At 42.1% G+C, this 19,263-nt stretch overlaps 1 protein-coding gene and 1 long non-coding RNA gene across 6 annotated transcripts; one reads left to right on the forward strand and one right to left on the reverse strand.

The window, feature by feature from the left end:
- Positions 1-367: 367 nt before the first annotated feature.
- On the forward strand, positions 368-12,865 carry LOC148683928 (selection and upkeep of intraepithelial T-cells protein 1-like). 5 transcript variants are annotated; one of them, XM_088656454.1, is made up of 8 exons: positions 368-510; positions 1,135-1,225; positions 4,410-4,515; positions 6,043-6,399; positions 7,158-7,271; positions 8,115-8,216; positions 9,793-9,831; positions 10,883-12,865. In XM_088656454.1, the coding sequence occupies exons 3-5, from the start codon at positions 4,431-4,433 to the stop codon at positions 7,199-7,201; spliced, it is 486 nt and encodes a 161-aa protein (XP_088512580.1). In that variant the 5' UTR covers positions 368-510; positions 1,135-1,225; positions 4,410-4,430; the 3' UTR covers positions 7,202-7,271; positions 8,115-8,216; positions 9,793-9,831; positions 10,883-12,865. The 5 variants fall into 5 exon arrangements, with proteins under 5 accessions (XP_088512580.1, XP_088512581.1, XP_088512582.1 ...); XM_088656455.1 differs by having other exon boundaries at positions 11,048-12,865; XM_088656456.1 differs by having other exon boundaries at positions 12,499-12,865.
- LOC148683929 (uncharacterized) lies at positions 7,034-19,150 on the reverse strand. Its single transcript, XR_015946738.1, has 3 exons — positions 18,990-19,150; positions 17,050-17,232; positions 7,034-7,247 (listed from the first exon to the last, which is right to left on the reverse strand). It is a non-coding gene; the product is annotated as an uncharacterized LOC148683929 (long non-coding RNA).
- Between the last annotated feature and the right edge of the window lie 113 nt (positions 19,151-19,263).

Raw genomic sequence — 19,263 nt, forward strand, 5'->3', positions numbered from 1 at the left:
AGCATTGTCAGGAGGTACCCCCACCTGTGTCTTTACTAGCAGGAATTTCATAGTGAACCACAGTTTTCAGTGGTCTTAGCAGTAGGCAAACCCTACCTCTACAATACACCATTTATCATATTGGCAAGTATTCTGCTAATGCAAACATTATGTATTATTGCTGGGAGGTGGTTGCTCAACTGAAGCCGAGGAAATGTTTCTTGGTAGGGTAGCTACTTACACATCACCAGAAAAGACGCAAAAGAGGGCACATATTTGCATAAAATCAGCATGTGCTAACTGCCTGGAAGAGAAATTCTCTGCCACTGAGCTTCAGCCCTTCCCCTAAATTAATCTGTAACTTTATCTGTTGTTGTTTTTTCTGGTCAAGGTTAAGCAGCACTGAACCTGCTCTCACCCTTTCAAGAAGAAAAGCAAAACAAATACCAACCGCAGTTTGGTTTCTGGTAGTCAAGGGCAGAGCGTTTTTATCATGATCATGATCACAATTTCTTCTAAATCCAGGAAAAGGTACCTTCTTCTTTGTATTTTTCTTTTTAAAAATTAATATTCTATTGTCAAAAGGTGGGACAGCATAGCTGCTTTTATGGATAATTCAAAGTGCACTATCATAGTCAGAAAGTGGGATTTCTTCACATGATCGTCCGCTTGAGCTTTTTCACCGTTCACAAAATGTAAGGACACAATAGAGTCAAAATTAATGACCTAACATAACCCCCATTGTTGTCAGCAGGAACATTAAGTGTATGCTTGGATATTCTAACCTGAAATCAAATCGGATTAAAACTGAGGTTAGATTATGTCCTGGTCTCAAATTACCTTTTTCTGAATTGCTTAAGCAGTTTTATAGAGTATATCATTTGCCTGTAGAAGAGAGAGAAGAAATGGAAGAGGGGATATGTGGAACAGATTTGAAGAACTTGCGTTACCTACAACTCTTTAGTGGGAGGAACTGAAACAGATACCAAAGGGGAGGGCTGTATTCACACCCCCACTTCCTCTCCATTTAGTACACTACCCCCTGCTGGTTGGGGAGGCAGTCTACACACAACGTTAGCCACTATCCATATCTATCCTGCCTGCATAAAATCCTGCATTTTAATGCATTTCTCTCTTGTTTCTCTTTTCCCCCAGAAAAATACATAGAAGTTATGTCTGAGAAAGCATCCAGGAAGTAGGTTTTTCCCCCAATGGATGAATGTGCAATTCTCAGTGCTGGTGTGAGGTATGTGTACATTGCAGAGGTTTACTACTACTACTTTACTACTTTTTAACCCAGGAAAATCTTCTCAAAAGTCAGGGGTCATCTTATATGCCGGGTCGTATTTCTTATACGGTGAGTATATCCCAAACTCTATATTTTAACTGGAAAAGTTGGGGGTCGTCTTATACGCCCAGTTGTCTTATACGCCCAGTTGTCTTATACGCCGGAATATACAGTATATTACAGTATGTTTTCTAACAGCCAACAAGACCCGGACATTTTAGTGCTCACTTTCCCTTCATGGATCACTGCCTTGTCGTGGCTAAGGGGCTTGAATAACTCCAGGAAGCTATGAGCTATGCCAGTGTTTCTCAACCTTTTTTGGGCCACGGCACACTTGTTCCGTGAAAAAAATCACGAGGCACACCACCATTAAAAAAGTTAAAAAAGTTAACTCTGTGCCGCCCTATATTATAATTATGACTGTAAGAAACACTTGCCAAATATTGCTTTCCGGCGGGTCAGAGTTGTGCATTGGCAGCCGCCAGGCTCGTTTGCACTGAGCTTTGGGAAAGAGGAGGAGAAATATTGCTTTCCGGTGGGTCAGCGTTGGTTATTGGCAGCCGCCAGGCACGTGACAATGCAAATCGCCCTTCTCGTCGCCGCACGTCGCGGCACACCAGCCAGCGTCTCGCGGCACACTAGTGTGCCGTGGAACAGTGGTTGAGAAACGCTGAGCTATGCCGTGCAGCGCCACCCAAGACGAACAGGTCATAGTGGAGAGTTTAGACTAAATGTGACCCACCTGGAGAAGGAACTGGCAAACCACTCCAGTATTTTTGCCATGAAAAATCCATGGACATTTAAAAAGAGAAGCTTTGAGAAGAAATTTCCAAGGCATGCTCTGGTTCATGGGGTCATGGAGAGTCAGACACTACTAAGATGACTAAACGATGATATTACAGTATGTTTTCTAACAGCCAACAAGACCCAGACATTTTAGTGCTCACCTTCCCCTAATGTGTGCATTTTTGTACACAGATTTTGCTTGGAGAACTGCATCGCAAGAGTCAGTGTGAATTTTGAAGGATCGCTGTGTTTCACTTTCGTGTGTCTTTTTAGCAAGCGCAGATTAAGTAGATTCTCATTGAAATGTGAACCAAACCAAATTTCTCTCCCATCCCTACCCAATACTCTATAGCAGGCATGTCCAACAGGTAGCTCACTGGACGTCTCCAGTAGATCACTGGCAGATCATTGGCTCCCCCAAAGAAGCTGAACAACTGTGGCTCCCCTAAAAAAAAGCTCAACATTTTACCTCCTCCCTGAAAAAACTCAACAACTTTGACCTGAACCCCCCAAAGGGGGGTAGGTCACTGCCAGTTTTTAATTCTGTGAGTCGATTGCAGTCTCTTGGGAGTTGGCCACCCCTGCTCTATAGCAATAAAACAATCAGAATGAGGCAAGCAACCAACTACAAACCTAAACCACACAGGTTTATTTACTGTGTGGTTTCAGGAAGATGGAAAATAATAATGTATCCAGTTCGCTTCAACTCCTGAAAGCTTCCCTCTCTCTACAAACTGCATTTTAAAAAAAGCTTTACTGTACATGGCTCTTGCTCCAGACTGACTGGACTCCCAAGCAGCAGCAGCAGCAGCCCTGTTGGGAAGCAGGAATGATATGCAAAATTTTGTTTAGGTCCCCATTTTTCATGTGGTAATGTCCCTTATTGTCACTGCAGTACCTCAGAAAGCGCATGACAGGATTTCTTCTTCAAAACCCCTCACCATCCAAAACCTCCCTAGCTGCGGAATGCCAGCAGATATTATTGTAGCTGATTTTGATACTTTTGTCGTAATCATTATTTTACATTTCTCTTCACTCGCCCCGCCCCGCCCCCCCCCCCCACTTGTACTTTACCCTATGGTCTGAGGTCGGATTTCAACAATGTAAAAATGCATTATGAAAAGTCAGCTAAAACATTTTACAACCAGAAAAATAAGATCAGCCTCAAAAGTAAATATCTGAAGTGTCGAAGGCCAAGGTAAAGAGATGTGTCTTAGAATCATAGAGTTGGAAGAGACCACAAGGGCCATCCAGTCCAACCCCCTGCCAAGCAGGAAACACCATCAAAGCATTCTTGACTTATGGCTGTCAAGCCTCTGCTTAAAGACCTCCAAAGAAGGAGACTCCACCACACTCCTTGGCAGCATGTTCCACTGTCGAACATCTCTTACTGTCAGGAAGTTCTTCCTAATGTTTAGGTGGAATCTTCTTTCTTGTAGCTTGAATCCATTGCTCCGTGTCCGCTTCTCTGGAGCAAAAGAAAACAACCTTTCACCCTCTTCTATATTACATCCTTTTATACATTTGAACATGGCTATCATATCACCCCTTAACCTTCTCTTCTCCAGGCTAAATATACCCAGCTCCCTAAGCCGTTCCTCATAAGGCATCGTTTCCAGGCCTTTGACCATTGCCCTCTTCTGGACACGTTCCAGCTTGTCAGTATCCTTCTTGAACTGTGGTGCCCAGAACTGGATACAGTACTCCAGGTGAGGTCTGACCAGAGCAGAATACAGTGGTAATATTACTTCCCTTGATCTTCTAGATGCTATACTCCTATTGATGCAGCCCAGAATTGCATTGGCTATTTTAGCTGCTGCATCACACTGCTGACTCATGTCAAGTTTGTGGTCTACAAAGACTCCTAGATCCTTTTCACATGTACTGCTCTCAAGCCAGGTGTCTCCCATCCTGTATTTGTGCCTTTCATTTTTATTTTTTTTGTTCAAGTGTAGTACTTAACATTTCTCCTTGTTAAAATTCATCTTGTTTGCTTTGGCCCAGTTGTCTAATCTGTTAAGGTCATTTTGAAGTGTGATCCTGTCCTCTGGGGTATTAGACACCCCTCCCAATTTGGTGTCATTTGCAAACTTGCTCTTGTTGTGAATATTAGCAAGAAGGACTTCTAAATCCCAGCTACATTAAATTTCCACATGGAAGTAGCTATTGACAAAAGGGAGTTTTTTAACAAGCAAAAAAAAAAACTTCACAGAATTAAAGCATATTATTCTCCTTGACTTTGACACCTGGATTGCTATGATTTGTTGGGATAGATGAGGATGTAACAGAGAGGGGCTTCAAAACACAAAGCTTTTGCTCCTAATTATGTTTGCTGGTGCTGGTGCTCATATTTCAGATCGGAGCGGTCTAAAGAAGGATGGGGATCAATAAATCTCAAGAAATTGTCCATCTCATTCTTGGTTCTTTCTATATTGTAGTCCTGGCACTGATCCCTTCATCAGGTAAGAAGTGTAGAGCAGCAGCAAAATGTTTTGTTGCCATGGTCTTAGCCAAGAAGGACTTTTAGGCATGTTGTGACACAGAAATCATTGTGTGCGTTCTCATTGGCGGATCTTTGCAATTTCTCCTTTCCTACTTGACAGTGGAGAAGCAGTAGCAGAATTTGGAAAGGTGTCTGCCTCCATCTTGATTGTGTTTGCATTATAAATCGACTGATTCTCATGGGGAAACTAGGAGCTGCAGTGGCCCTGCGGAAAAGCTAATTAATTCTTTCTGCCTCCCTACATCTTACTCTCATTTCAAGTAGGAGTAAGCAATGAAATGTTCAAAGGGAAGGTGGGGTAGTCACTGTTCAGCAGGAGGGTGTCTCAGTAACGGATGAGGCTTTGGTGTGAGAAGAGTTCAGTGAGCAAACTGTAGTTTTGTTTGAAAGCAGCCTAACCCTTATACTGAATTCAGACCACTGATCCATCTAGCTCAATACTGTCTGCACTGACTGGCAGCAGCTCTCCAGAATTTCAGGCAGGGTTCTCTCCCAGCTCTACCTGCCAATGCTGGGGATTGAATCTCAGACCTGCATTCTCTACTATTGAGCTACACACACTCACCTCCTTCATAGTTGATTTAAAGGCTTCTCCTGCTTCTATCATCTCAGCTACCTCTGCTGTTGAGGCTATGAACTTATTTATAACCTTGACTGACAGATTGCAAAACCACTTGAGAACTGAGTAGTGGCTCACAAAGATCATTGGGGTCTTCCAGCTGGTTTGACAAAGAGTGCAAACAGGCCAAAAGCCAGCTGAAGAGAATCTACTGTAAATACAGGAACTCTAATAATAATAATAATAATAATAATAATAATAATAATAATAATAATATTTCCCTGCCCATCTGGGCGGCACCCAACAGAATATTTAAAACATGATAAAACATCAAACATTAAAAACTTCCCTAAACAGGGCTGCCTTCAGATGTCCTCTAAAAGTCAAATAGTTGTTTATTTCCTTGACATCTGATGGGAGGGCTTTCCACAGGGTGGGCACCACTACCAAGAAGGTCCTCTGACTGGTTCCCTGTAACCTCACTTTGAGGGAACTGCCAGAAGGCCCTCGGAGCTGGACCTCGGCATCCAGGCTAATGATGGGGATGGAAACGCTCCTTCAGGTATACTGGGCCGAGGCCGTTTAATTCAAAACTTCCCCGATAGTGATAATCAGATAGTGTAGCCATCAGCAAATGATCTCAAAATGAACCTTAAAAATGGTATTCCGTGCAAGTGCGTCAAACGTCTGTAGACAAGTCTGGCCCATAGATCCAGTGAGATCCTTGTAAAGGCTGCCTGTTCCTCTCAATCAGAATATTCCCCAATCTCACCACTCACCTCCATGTACACAAAGTCATGTGGAGGGAAAATATTTGCTCCTTCTGTAGGAAATCCAAACCCTTAGATGTACCATTTGAGGAAACGTTTCAAACTTAGACATGGTGGTGCTGTTGTTGCCTTTATTATTTGTGATTTTCCCCCCCAGACCATTTTGAACTAAACTCTGCCCTATTTGTCATTGGATATGTGGGGCAAAATGTCATCTTGCCATGCCAGAGCTCTTCTGGGACACTGCCACAAAACGTGGAAGTTCAGTGGAAAAAAACTGTAGATGACAACACGGAGAACATCTACCAGTTCACAGCTTTCACTGGCCAGGAAACATTTGGGCAAGGCTACGAGCCCAGAGCAGTGTTTGCCAAAGAGGGACTGGACACTGGAAATGTTTCCTTGATGCTGAAAATGGCCAAAAAGGCTGATGGAGGGAGCTACAGCTGCATTGTCAAGACCAAGGACTGGGGTGCTCAGACCCAAACTGTTCTGGTTGTTGAATCTTCAAAAGGTATGAATCACAAAGTAGGACGGGCACGGAGGAAATAGCTCAGGCCTAACTTTTGCATTTGTGGTGTAAAATTTAAAGCTACAATAATCACCAGAGATGACCTCTTCTTTCCAAAGGACAGTCCTATTTGAAGGCACCCTCTCTTTGAAAAGCTTCCCAGTCCAAGACTGGTTTAAAGATGAAGAGCCATAAGGGGGGGAAAGCAGTGGCCTTGAATTTGATCATTAAGAGTTAGTGACCGCTCAGCAAACTGAGCAGGAACCTGGGTCATCTATTCACTAGGGTGAATTGCATCCTATTTTTGCATCTATGCTTATAAAGTGGCACAATGTATTTCATCTTTTTTGGTTGATTGATGTGGGCAGGGGAGGGGGGTAACAAAGGAAAACAGGCCCCCTTACAATTATATTTCCCACTACTCTCTTTGCGACATCATAATCCGATCAGCAAAAGAAAGGACCAGGCTGAACTTCTGGAATAATGTGTTGCCAGAGTCTTCTCCATTGTCCTCCATGAGTTCTTGTTGCCACAACTGATACTGATTCCCTGGATAGATGGCAATGACTCCAAAAATCTCAGAACTCAAGTGGTTCCATTTAAAATGGTTAACATTCTTTAAATATCTGCTGCCTGGTCAATTAGGAACATATTTTTAATCGATCGAAAGGTTTTCAGTTGATTGATCATACTGCCTGATTGTCTGACTATCACAGCATATAAAAAGACAACCCTCATTCTCTGTCATTTCTTTCTTTCAGGCAACAGTACCTCAGAGAATTCTTGTTCCTCCACTGCCTTTTGAGTGACATTTGTCTTTCTTCTTCTCGCTCTTCTCGCTCTTGCAGTCACTGTTTGGAGATTCAAACACAAAGGTACCGTATAAATCACTCTCTCTAATAGCGAATTCATGTGAGGAGTGGAGTACAGGCAGTGCGGCCATCTTGCATAAAATATTGGGGGCCCCAGGTAAGCCCCTCTCCACATAATCAATCACAAGATGCAGTGCGCACACACCATTTGCACAGCAATGCCCATCAATTTGGGGGGCAGCCCCCCTCAAATATTTTATTGGGGGGCAAAGACCCCTCAGCCCCCAGGGACTTGGCTCCTATGAGTGCAGATAAGATTATAGCCAAAACTATAATCTCGAGACTCAAGAGAGATTTATCTACATGCTCAGAGTAATTACAAGACAATGGTGGACCCTGGCTTTTCACATTTCAGTGGTGTCCCGTGTGACGCCCAAATCTGGCCTTCTGTAGGACTTCATAGTTGTGTCACCTGCTGCAGTGTTCCAGAAGCTCTGTGCCCAGTGTGGCCGAACCAGCCATGCTCCCCTAGATCTGCCTCTGCACAAGGTCTGCAGATGTACAAAAAGAATTCAACAGAGGGTACAATCCCCCTCAAATGGCTTATAGCACAGATGACTTATCTGTGATTTTAACAGTACTGTACTGTAGCTGGATTACAATTCCCATCATCCCTGCTGATGCTGGCTGAGGCTGGAGTCCAGCAATATCTGAACAGCCACAAGTAGACTACCCCAATCCACAGCATTTACCCACTCCTACATCCTTGCCTTGGGACTTTTACCATAGAGTCCTACAGCTCTATAATCCGTAGTTGGGTGCAAATACAAAAATCCTTTAGGGTACTCTATTCTGGTGGTGCCCTTAGATGCCAAGCTAAATTGAACTTCCTTATGATTCCCCCAGCCCCCCGCTCCACATCTCAAGGCGCCAGAGAAAGGGGAACTTTCTCACAGAATGAAGAGCAGAGTGTTAAAGAAGAAGAAAGGGAAATAAAGGAAGAAGAAGGTATGTCTTGTAAAATCCGTCTGCTTGTAAACAACCATTTGATCAACTGAAAACACAGCCATAAATTCATTTTTTAAATTTAAAAGGAGAAATATGAACCATCAAGATTACCCCTTTGCTAAACCAAGAGGCATTTTCTACCAGCCTGAGCCCGACATTAAACCCAGGACATTATCTGGGGTGTGGGTAGGTGGTCCAAGCATCTCCTTGTAACTGATGTGTGGGTTAGGGACTGAATAGAAACAACGCCCCCTGCTGAATGTAGCCTGGATCAGCTCTACTGATCAGAGGGAAGTGGTGTGAAGCAATGGTCTCCAGAATAACACCATCAACCCCCTCCACACACAAATCAGGTTGGTGCTTGTGTACACACAGCAACTATGCCACTCTAAATGGTATTTGTGGAAAGTTCCTCAGTCAGTCAAATTCCTCCTGTAGGCAGGCCACTCACTCAGAGAGACCTGGATCGTTCCCTCTGTTGAGATGGGTGGGCCATATCGTTTAGAATGAAAACCATATGCATTTCTGTTTTTTAGGACTATTTCTAGGACTATTTTTAGGACTATTTGCAGGAAGAAAAAGCGATGCCTTATAAAATGTTTCTGCTTTCAAACAACCGTTTGATCCGATTAAAATATAACCCTGTATTTCATTTCTCCTTTGTGACAAAACACGTTGTGTTCTGCATAGTTGTAGTACTTTGAAACACATGAAAACAAGGTAGACTTTCTTTTTATCCTTTATTAAGTCATTGTAGAGGCACAATAGGAGATTCCACTTAATACCACAAAACAGAACACCAGAGAGAGTGAAAGAGAGAGAACCACTTGCCTGTTGAATAAAATAAATTGTCAATAAACATACTTTTAGATATAATTAGCAGATTACTAGTCAATGAGCTTGAGTGGTGGGAGGGAATCAGAAAGTTCTGCACACTTTGTGTCATGCAGCATATTCTGATGGTCCTGTAAAGAGCAGCTCAATTCTTCCTTTGTAATCATCCTTCAGTGAGAACACAGAAGGGACTGTGCACTCTTCTTATTTATAATTATATGTGTAATGCTAAAAGCACATCTGGGGGTGAGATTTGAACATGGATATAACTCCATCTTCTCCTTTTATAAAATCTAGTTACGACATTCTCACACTCTGGGCTATTGAACTGGGGTGTTGTTTAGAGGGTTTTTGTTGCTGGGGAGGGACGTTTTGCTATTGATGTTTTTTGGGGGGGGGTTTGTATCTTTGTTTTGTATCTTATTATTGTTGATCTTGTGATAGTTGATCTTATGAAGAATTGTTCAGTTTGGTTTTATACTTGTTGGTGTTCTATTGTTTATGAATGTACCATAGTTATGTTAGGAAACTGGTGTTCTGATTGAGAAATGTTACGTGAATGTCTTCCCCAGTCCATACTTCCCCCTGTGTTACTCCAGCCAGTAAATATCAGCATTATGAGCTGGCACAAATCCCTTCTGTAGACATGCCACTAACCCTAAGGGACCTGGATCATTCTCTCTATTAGGGGATTGCAGGCCATATTGCTTAGAATGAAAACTGTTTGCATTTCTGTTTTTAGAACAATTACAAGAAAACAGAAAATCGCAGGAGGAAAAAGGTATGTCTTATAAAATGTTTGTGTTTTTAAACAGCCATTTGATCCAATTAAAATATAACCACATATTCCATCTATCTTTGTTTGTGACAAAACACATGAAAGAAGTAGGTACAGTGGTACCTCGACTTACGAACGACTCGACAACCGAATTTTTCGACTTACGAATAGGGCAAATGGCCGCACGCTTACGAATTTCTCGACATCCGAACGGAAACCGCTGCGGTTTTAGATAGGGTTTTTTCAGCTTATGAATTTTTAGATGGGGTTGCTTCGACTTACAAATTTTTCTATTTCCAATGCATTCCTATGGGAAATCACGTTTCCAATGGCGCTTTTCGACTTACGAATTTTTCGACCTACGAAGTTGCCTTCGGAACGGATTAAATTCGTAAGTCAAGGCACCACTGTATTAGATTGGAGGGTTAAGGTGCACATTGGCATGGATTCAGTTAGTTAGGGGCCTTAGATTAAGCCACAGTGATGGCACCAACACAGTTTTAAAGATCGCTGGGCCTGAATGTTTTGTTCTTCCCTCAATCACCATCTGCCACTGCCTAGATTTCCCTCAGTTTTGTAGCTTGCCTTTGTCATTTTTGTATTAAAAAATGAACCATCAAGATTATCCCTGTGCTACGAAGCATTTTCTGCCAGTCTGAGCCAAACAGTAAACAAAGGACATTATCTGGGGTGAGGGGTTCCAAGTACTTCCCTGTAACTGATTTGTGGGTTAGGGGCTGATGTCAGAAACCTGGCTCTCCAGGACCCAGCAAACGAGGCAGGAGACGGGGTAGGACAGGGGACCCCAAACTAAGGCCCGGGGGCCGGATGCGGCCCAATCGCCTTCTAAATCCAGCCCGAGGACGGTCCAGGAATCAGCATGTTTTTACATGAGTAGAATGTGTCCTTTTATTTAAAATGCATCTCTGGGTTATTTGTGGGACCTGCCTGGTGTTTTTATATGAGTAGAATGTGTCCTTTTATTTAAAATGCATCTCTGGGTTATTTGTGGGGCATAGGAATTCATTCATTATTATTATTTTTCAAAATATAGTTCAGCCCCCCACGAGGTTTGAGGGACAGTGGACCGGCCCCCTGCTGAAAAAGTTTGCTGACCCCTGGGGTAGGAGATGGGAGTCAGCTGGCAGAAGAGACAGGAGGCTTGTCTTTTCAGAATGACACCCCGTTTCTAGGCCTGACACTGTGTTATCAATGGCAGGGGGAGAGCTGGAAGGGAGCTCAGACGAAGACAGTCCACCAAGGGGTCGTGTGACTCCGGAACCACTCTCTTGTGACAGTGATGGAGAGCCAATTAACACTCTCAGTCCGAAGTCCCAGTGTTGGGCACACCTATAGGAAGAGCATAAACACAGAGGCAAGCTTCAGAGGTTTTGGCATGGATCTTGTTGGGAACATAACCAGAAAGACTCAGATTCGAACATCTTTGATGTGTGGTGGATGTGTGTGAGAGCAGCTCTGTAAATATGCTTGTAAATAAAGCTTAATTGAACTGATAACCATTCCCGTGCTTGCTGGACTGTTCACTGCTAACAATCATTATAGCTGAATGGAAACACTGTCCCATGCTGAATGTAGCCTTGATCAACTCCTCTGTGACTCTCTGTTGGTAGTGAGAGAATAACCTAAGTCTGATTGAGTGCCCCACTACTCCATGCATAGTTTCCATGGTGTTCTGTCTTTACTTATTAAGGACCCACACCCCAGTATCTCCTGCATCTTCTTATTCAGATCTCTTAAGTGCCACATAACTACTTTACTTGGACTTCCTTGTCCACTGCTCTGGTCCACAGCTGAGGCAACAAAAGAAACCCTGCAGCTGTTGCCATTTCTTTTTGGCCGGTCCTAATGAAAGTATTGCCCAATTGTAGATCTGGATGTTTCTTTTGATGCGATAACAGAGTTACCTTTGTTTTCCACATACCTTTTAGATTTTAAATTAAATGTTAGGTGTTGTAATTCATGCATTCATTCATTATATCTCTATGCTGCTTTTCACTCACATGAGTCACAAAGTGGCTTACAAACAATAACGTAATAGAACATCACAGCATAAATCATACAAAATAATTTACAAATCAGTAAAACAACCACTTTCTATAATTAATAATTTTTATTAGTTTTCAATTACAGCCCAATAATAGCCTCATTATAACAATACCAATTTATAATACCAATCGTTCAAATACCGAATTATATAATTTAGATAACGTGCCCCCCACGTGCTAGATTTGATTGTTTGGTGGGTTTTTTAAATTTCTGCATTCAAAATCATATTAATTCCAATTACATTCCAGTCATAATAATCCCTCATACAACAACTGCAATATTAATAACTTCTATTTGTGTTGACACATTAAATGATTTATAAAACTACAAATGAGGAACTCAATCTATATCCTATATCTTTCTGTGTGTGGAAATTATTCTGTCCATGGTGTTCCTTCCTGTCCTTGTAAGATGTTATGTCTTTCTTTCCCCCAATTGTTGCTGTTATCTGTCTTGCCTTGGGTGGAGCTGATATCTCACTGTTGTTCCAGAAATTTCTCATTTGCTCCGGCCAGTGCTTCATTGTTTTGCAACTTTAATGACAGCTGCAAAAATCACTCTGTCCCAGTAAATATTACCTGTTGTCACCATTTTTCCTCTCAGCCTGGGAAGAAGAGCGATCTGTTGAACTGCAGATGACTCAGTAAAGAACCTTATCAGTTCCTTGGCAGTTTACAGACTCCTTTCATCCTTCCTTTCAACTGAAGATATAGGAGCAATTATACTTCCAACTTAATTAAATTCCAAGTCCTCTTGGCGTTATTCAGTTCACTTCATAAATAATAAAGGATGGGGAAGAGTCAGCTCTAAATTTGCATTGTATACCTTTTGCAAAATAGAGCTTCCCTCCCTTTTTCCTTTTTTTGTGGTGGAAAGATACATGATCTGAGCTTAATAAATATAGCAGTGATGGGGTAAATGTAACATATTCTTTGTTTTTGTTGCTTATATTAAATTGATGTTTTATCCACTGGTTTGTTGTTTCTAAAATGACATTTTGCAAGCTAATTTCAGCGCCCTCTCACTCCAAAAGATACATATATTTCATTCAAAGAAGTACACAAAGAATCTGGGAGAAGCTCTTCTTAACACCCTGAAGAGCTATCGCCCGTCAGTATGGGCTACAGTATACTAAACCACACACTCAAATAGTCTTGAGCTTCAATAAGACACTTCCTGGGGGAATTTGGGCAGCTCCAAATTACAAACTAATTATGTGGTTTATAAAAATTCATTGACAGCAATGTACAAAAAAAAATCAACACCACCTAATACTTAAAGAGTCTTTAATGGGAAAGAACACTCCTTTCAATCATGTCACTGGTCCCATCTGACTCCTGTGTTCAGTGATGGTTTGAAGGAGCACATGCATAGGTTCCTTGATGGGTTGCAGAGTCCTTCATGATCAGGATTTTCAAATCTAGAAAAGCCTACACACGAAACTATGTGTGTGCAGATTCCTCAGTCCGTATTCTCAGTCCATGTTTAATGTTTTATTCTGTTTTTAATATGTGTTGGAAGCCTCCCAGAATGGCTGGGCCAACCCAACCAGATGGGTGGAGTATAAACAATGAAATGATGATGATGATGTTCTTCTTGTATTCCTTGGCCTTCATTTGAGTATGTTAGCCTACCTAACTTGTGATTGGTGGTGCAATGATATCAAAAGTGTGACAGTTGCCTAAAGTACCCCCCCCCCAAAATCATAAGACCAGAAAGGTCACCAAGATTATCAAATAAGAATTTGCTGAAATCATCCAGCAGCACCCTAAAAGCAGGCCTTCCCCATAGTCAGTCCAGGGTTTGGGAGTCCAGGGTCTAAAATTACCTAAACAACACCACTAAAATTGTGAGATCAAGTTTTGGCTACGAGGAAAAGGCACTCTGTGAATGCTCAAAGATACTTTGTTGTGACATTTCAAAGAAGGGGTCTGGGGGCCTAAGATACAAGAAGTGATGCTAAATGGCTGAGCAATGATGGAGCTACATGACCAAGAACAACTGTGCCTGCAAGAGATTATTATTATTTTTAATACATTGCTAATGAGACCATGAGATATTTCTGCACCTTTACTTTGGAAAGCATCTCTGATGTATCACGGTATTTTCCATATCATTCTTAACATTTAGCAAATACAGTACTGTACAGTACTGTACTGTACTTAATAGCCTGTCATTTTAAAATTTAAACACCAGAGGGAGCTAAACACATACAGCTTGTTGCAGAATTGATTTTTATTTTTTAACAAATCTGACTCTACTTCTCAGGAGGCAAGTACCGTCTATGAAAACACCTGCAACAGTCCAAAATAATTATTTTTTAAGGGAGGAGAGTGGAATTTGGATCAAAAACCAGCACAAAAGAGACTGTGCCTAATCCTTTGCATCCCCTCGCCACAATTTCAAATGTCAGATTGCAGCAACACCGCAATAACCCCGTCTCATCCTTCAATTTATAATTTATTCAGTCTCTTTTTTAAAAAGAGCTAGATTCCTATGCCCTCATAGATGGTTTAGCAATCATGTCACCTCTGCTCAGAAAAGTAGTAGTAGTAGTAGTAGTAGTAACTACCATCACAGAGATTTGAAACTTCCTGGTTCCTTTTTCTTTTACTGTCCCAGGGGAGAAGCGAGAGCCATAAACAGAAAACAAGCAGAAGCACCTGCAACTAAGATGTTGCAGTGTATCATCACCACTAACAGGAGTTCATTTCAGAGCTCCAGCTAGTCAGCCATGCATTCCCTCCATATTATAAGCTGGAGGTGAAAGGATAAAGGAGGGCATTCCACTCTCTCAGTTTTTCTTTTCCAACAGACATTCTGCGTTCTGTGGTTACTACCCAGTCTTCATTGGGCTGTGTGTGTTTGTTTCTCTTGGGGGGGTGTCCTAATAATAATAATAATAATAAATAGTAATTGTTCTCCATACCTTGGGGTTCCCTAAAGTATATCAATACTTCTCTTTTGCTTCTTGGTGGCATCATTTTAGCTCCAACCCTGTTAGGACACACTACCTGAGTTTGATATTAGGAAGAGTGATGAAGAAATCCAAGATTTTAGTATAGTCATGATTGCTAAGCAGCATGCCGACCCAGAAACAAAAGATAACAGCAAAGACACAAGACTGTGCCTTTCTAACTTAGTTCTTATTTCATGCAAGACGGGAAGCTATTACCAAGAAGTAACATAGCCCACTATTAATACTGCCAGTCAAACAAAGGGCTGAAGTTGGTTTTGATCTGTAGCCAGGAAACAAACACACACCCTTCAGATTCCCAGCCCAAATCCAGCACTTACAGATGAAACTCAGAAAATTAGAATATCGTCGAAAAGTGCATTTATTCCAGTAATGCAACTTAAAAGGTGAAACCAATATATGAGATAGATGCATGACATGCAAAGCAAGATATGTCAAGCCTTTATTTGTTGTAATTGTAATTATTTGTCGTTAGGCGGGTCAATTATAAATGAAATGTAATAGCGATGTTTATTTTTGTATTATTGTAACTATTAGTTTTATTACTGTGGAATTTCCAAAAGAAAGCATTTGTAAAATAAAAAATAAAAAATAATAATAATACCGGTAAGTTGCATTCCTGAAATAAATGCACTTTTCGACGATATTCTAATTTTCCGAGTTTCACCTGTGATTGCCAACAGAAACCTTGCGCTCCTTTAACTTAAATGCAGGCATGCGGTCCTATTCAATGTTTAAACGCTAAACAAACAATTTAAATACAAAAAGAGGTGCGTGTTCAGAAAAGGAAGTTTCTATCTATGCTGCTATCGTTTGATGGGGAGGGATGGATGTTTCTGCCCAATCACAGCAAACATCCGAAGAGTCTGTAGATTTTCTCCGGGCATCTAAACCAGGAAATGGACCCTGTGGGTCAGTCTACCCTTAAAAGTCTATGGCGATCTCATGTTCAGCCCCAGGGGCTTGTGGGAAGGCATCTCAGCCCCCACCCACTGAAGCAGTTAAAGAGCCTGCGCAGGTTTGAAGAGTCGCAATAGCTGCAAGGCGCAAGCTACACAAACCCGCTTAAGAAGCTTGCTGAGCCAGTAGGAGCAGTTGTGTGTGAAAGAGCACAGCGAGAAGCAATTGGAAGCAGCCAGTTTTGTGAAGGCAGCGTAGCCCCCAGGGCACACACACATACAGCTTTGTTTTTTTTAACAAGGAATGCCGCACCAATGTACGAGGATAAAATTCAAAGAAAGTATTTGCACCACCTTTTCTGCACACAGATTGCTGCACCTGGATAGCTTGCACACTGTGTCCTGCCTGGATTATTTACTCCCTTTGTGGGAAACTAACACAGATGACTGCCAAATTAAAGAAGTCCTAACTTTGCAATCTTCTTTATTATGCTTACTCTCTGGCTGTCATGCAGATGTTCCTCATCCTTGCCAATACTCCCATTCTACTCTGGGCATTCTTTTGTTTCTAATCTCTTGCGCATATTCACCTATTCCTCAGTTCCAACTATCTGCTTTTCTGGTTTGTTCCCCATCACATATGCTGTGTAACCCCATCCACTTCCAAATCTCACAGAAATAAATGTTTCCTCCATCCCTACCTCTTAAAGATGGACTCTTACAAAGATAAAGTTGAACACATTTAATACTTTAGAGCAGGAAAGTGTTAAGAAGAAATAAATCCAAATAGGAAGCATGCAAACAGCAGAAGAAGAAACAGCAAGAGAAACTTGTGGTAGATCAGATGTTGGAACTTTGGGAGCAGGGAAGCCTAGTTTCAAATCCATACTTTTTGGCTGGTCTTCAGCAAGTAGCTATTGAAAGCCAGGGTGGTGCTGTGGTCTAAACCACTGAGCCTAGGTCTTGCCGATCGGAAGGTCGGCGGTTCGAATCCCCGTGACAGGGTGAGCTCCCGTTGCTCGGTCCCAGCTCCTGCCAACCTAGCAGTTTGAAAGCATGTCAAAGTGCAGTAAATAAATAGGTACCACTCCGGCGGGAAGGTAAACGGCGTTTCTGTGCGCTGCTCTGGTTTCGCCAGAAGCGGCTTAATCATGCTGGTCACATGACCCAGAAAAACTGTCTGCGGACAAACAGCAGCTCCCTCGGCCAGTAAAGTGAGATGAGCGCCGCAACCCCAGAGTCGTTCGCGACTGGACTTAACTGCCAGGAGTCCTTTACCTTTATGCTGTAGGAACTGCTGCATTTGGGCTATGGCTGCATTTGGGCCATGGAGACCTCGGTTCAAAGCTTCACCCTGCCATGAAGGTCTTTCCATGACCTTGGGCCAATAGGGATCCTCCAGGGTTGTTGTGAAGATGAGGAGCGGCAGGGAAGTCCCATGCATGCCTCCCAAAATATGGGCTAAAAATGCAACATATAAATCAATGACCAACGCTTTATTTTATCTCATGGTTGTTCTGAGGATAAAAATGGGATACTGTAATCCTGGAGGAATGGTGCAATATACACGATAAATAAATAAAACAAAGAAACAATCGAGGAGTTTAAAAAAGGAAGAACTACGTCCCTAGAACTACTGGGAGGCAGTGCCAAACTCAGCTAGGACTTTTTAATCAGCCTCAGGTATGCTGTTTTGGCGAGTGCACCTGTATCAAATTACACTCTGCATCTACCGGTAGCTCTGGGCCCTTTGTTCTGTGCCAGTCTCTCTACACTCACCGGCATGCATATAAATATTTAGGAAATGGTAATGCTTGACAACTGTTTAGTAATAAGGAAACAGACACTGCCTGCATAATTACCCACAATAACACTTAATGGGCAAATGCCAGGCAGGGTGTATTTACAGCTTTGTTGGCAGGTGATTTTGAAGTACAGAAACGGTGCAGTAAACACTGGTAAGAGCTGGACTGTGCTTGTACTGTAATGCATATTCCTGTGCCTCAGCAAGTCAAAAAAGAAACTTGTGTAAGGGAATGGCACCACTTGCATTGAACGGCGAATAGTGCTGGCAATATTGTGTGTATGTGCAAAGTTTGGGAAAGGAATTTTTTTTTATTTCAGTTTTGCAAAACTTCTTAGGAAGTGAACAGGAGCTGGAGGTGAGCAGTGAGGTCATCAGGTTTGCTAACAATGCCAAGTTATTTAAGGTGGTGAAAATACAAGGCAAACGTGAAAAGCTCCAAACACAGATCTCTCCAAGCTGGGTGAATGGACAATTAAAGCCAGGTAAATGGCAAATGATGTTCATTGCAAAAAGGAAGTGTTAAATGAAACTAATGTTGATGATGCCCTGAACTACTTGGGAAATGGGGTAGAATGTATTGTTATTATTACTTTTACAGAGTCTCTGCTTGCAATTCACTGCACAAAACTGGGGTGGCAGGCGACAGCAGCACATTATGCTAGTGGAAGAGCAAACAAGTGGGTCAGCCTCCCAATTTGTCCCCAAATGTTTTATCTTTGAACATGCAAAGAGGACCTTTCTTTCACCCACTGAACAACCACAGTTCTGATCATTACATATTCTAAGACTTCCAGGTTCCCTAGTCAGACCAGAGTCCTGGCACCAGCAAACAAACTACTGTAATGGGTCTTGGCAGTTTTTGTGGCCTTTACAATCCAACAGGTGATCCCGGCCTGCCCGCCCCCAAAACACATCAAGGAGATGAAACTTTATCTACAGTATTTCTAATGCCTGCACAGGAAGTCGCTATGAAAGGCAGAGCTGCATAGAGTCCACTTGAAAAGTGGGCAATTCTACCGGACGCTGCTCCTTAAAAAAAGGCGTGTGGAAAAACAATTCCACTTAAAAGTTAGCTCCCAAACGGTAAAATTTGCAGACTTTCTGAACTCGACTTGCACTGTATAAAACTATTGGTGCACGGAAGTATGACATTCACTTGCTAGGCAGCAAACTTACAAAACAAGCCCAAACAAGGAGGGTGTATATTATTATTATTATTATTATTATTATTATTATTATTATTAATTTTTTTGAGAAATCGCTTTGAGGCTGCGATCCTATTCACGATCCTATTCACATTTATTGGGAGCTAAGGAGCTTAGAGGAACTTCCAAGTCGATATGCGCAAAATCGGAGCGCAGTTTGTTCCATACTGGTAAAAAACAAAAACAAAAACCCAGCGGTAGCTTACCGGTATCTGTTCTGTTTGGCTTTCTTTATCCATCAACACATACACCGATTTTGTCCCCGTTACAGCCACCCCAACTCACCCTGAAAAATTATTGCATTCCCCAGCTGTGCAGCGGGAAAAGGAAGCCCCTACAGTACTTCCAAAACAACCGAGGCGGCTCTAGGACCCAGAGAGCTCCGCCCGTTAACCCTTTCTCGTCTTACTTAGCAAAAATTTAAGGCTTCGTTTGAAACGGATCTGAGCGCCGAGCGCCTTTTTTTCCAACGCCGGGAAG

Source organism: Zootoca vivipara, chromosome 12 (assembly GCF_965207765.1).
Source record: "Zootoca vivipara chromosome 12, rZooViv2.hap1.1, whole genome shotgun sequence".
Classification (NCBI taxonomy): Eukaryota; Metazoa; Chordata; class Lepidosauria; order Squamata; family Lacertidae; genus Zootoca; species Zootoca vivipara.

Bases quoted from the DNA above. Each gene is read 5' to 3' on its own strand.
- LOC148683928 (XM_088656453.1), top strand. From the start codon at position 4,431: ATGGGGATCAATAAATCTCAAGAAATTGTCCATCTCATTCTTGGTTCT. The intron at 4,516-6,042 runs GTAAGAAGTGTA...TTTCCCCCCCAG, and splicing joins GGCACTGATCCCTTCATCAG to ACCATTTTGAACTAAACTCT. The intron at 6,400-10,882 runs GTATGAATCACA...TTCAAAATATAG, and splicing joins GGTTGTTGAATCTTCAAAAG to TTCAGCCCCCCACGAGGTTT.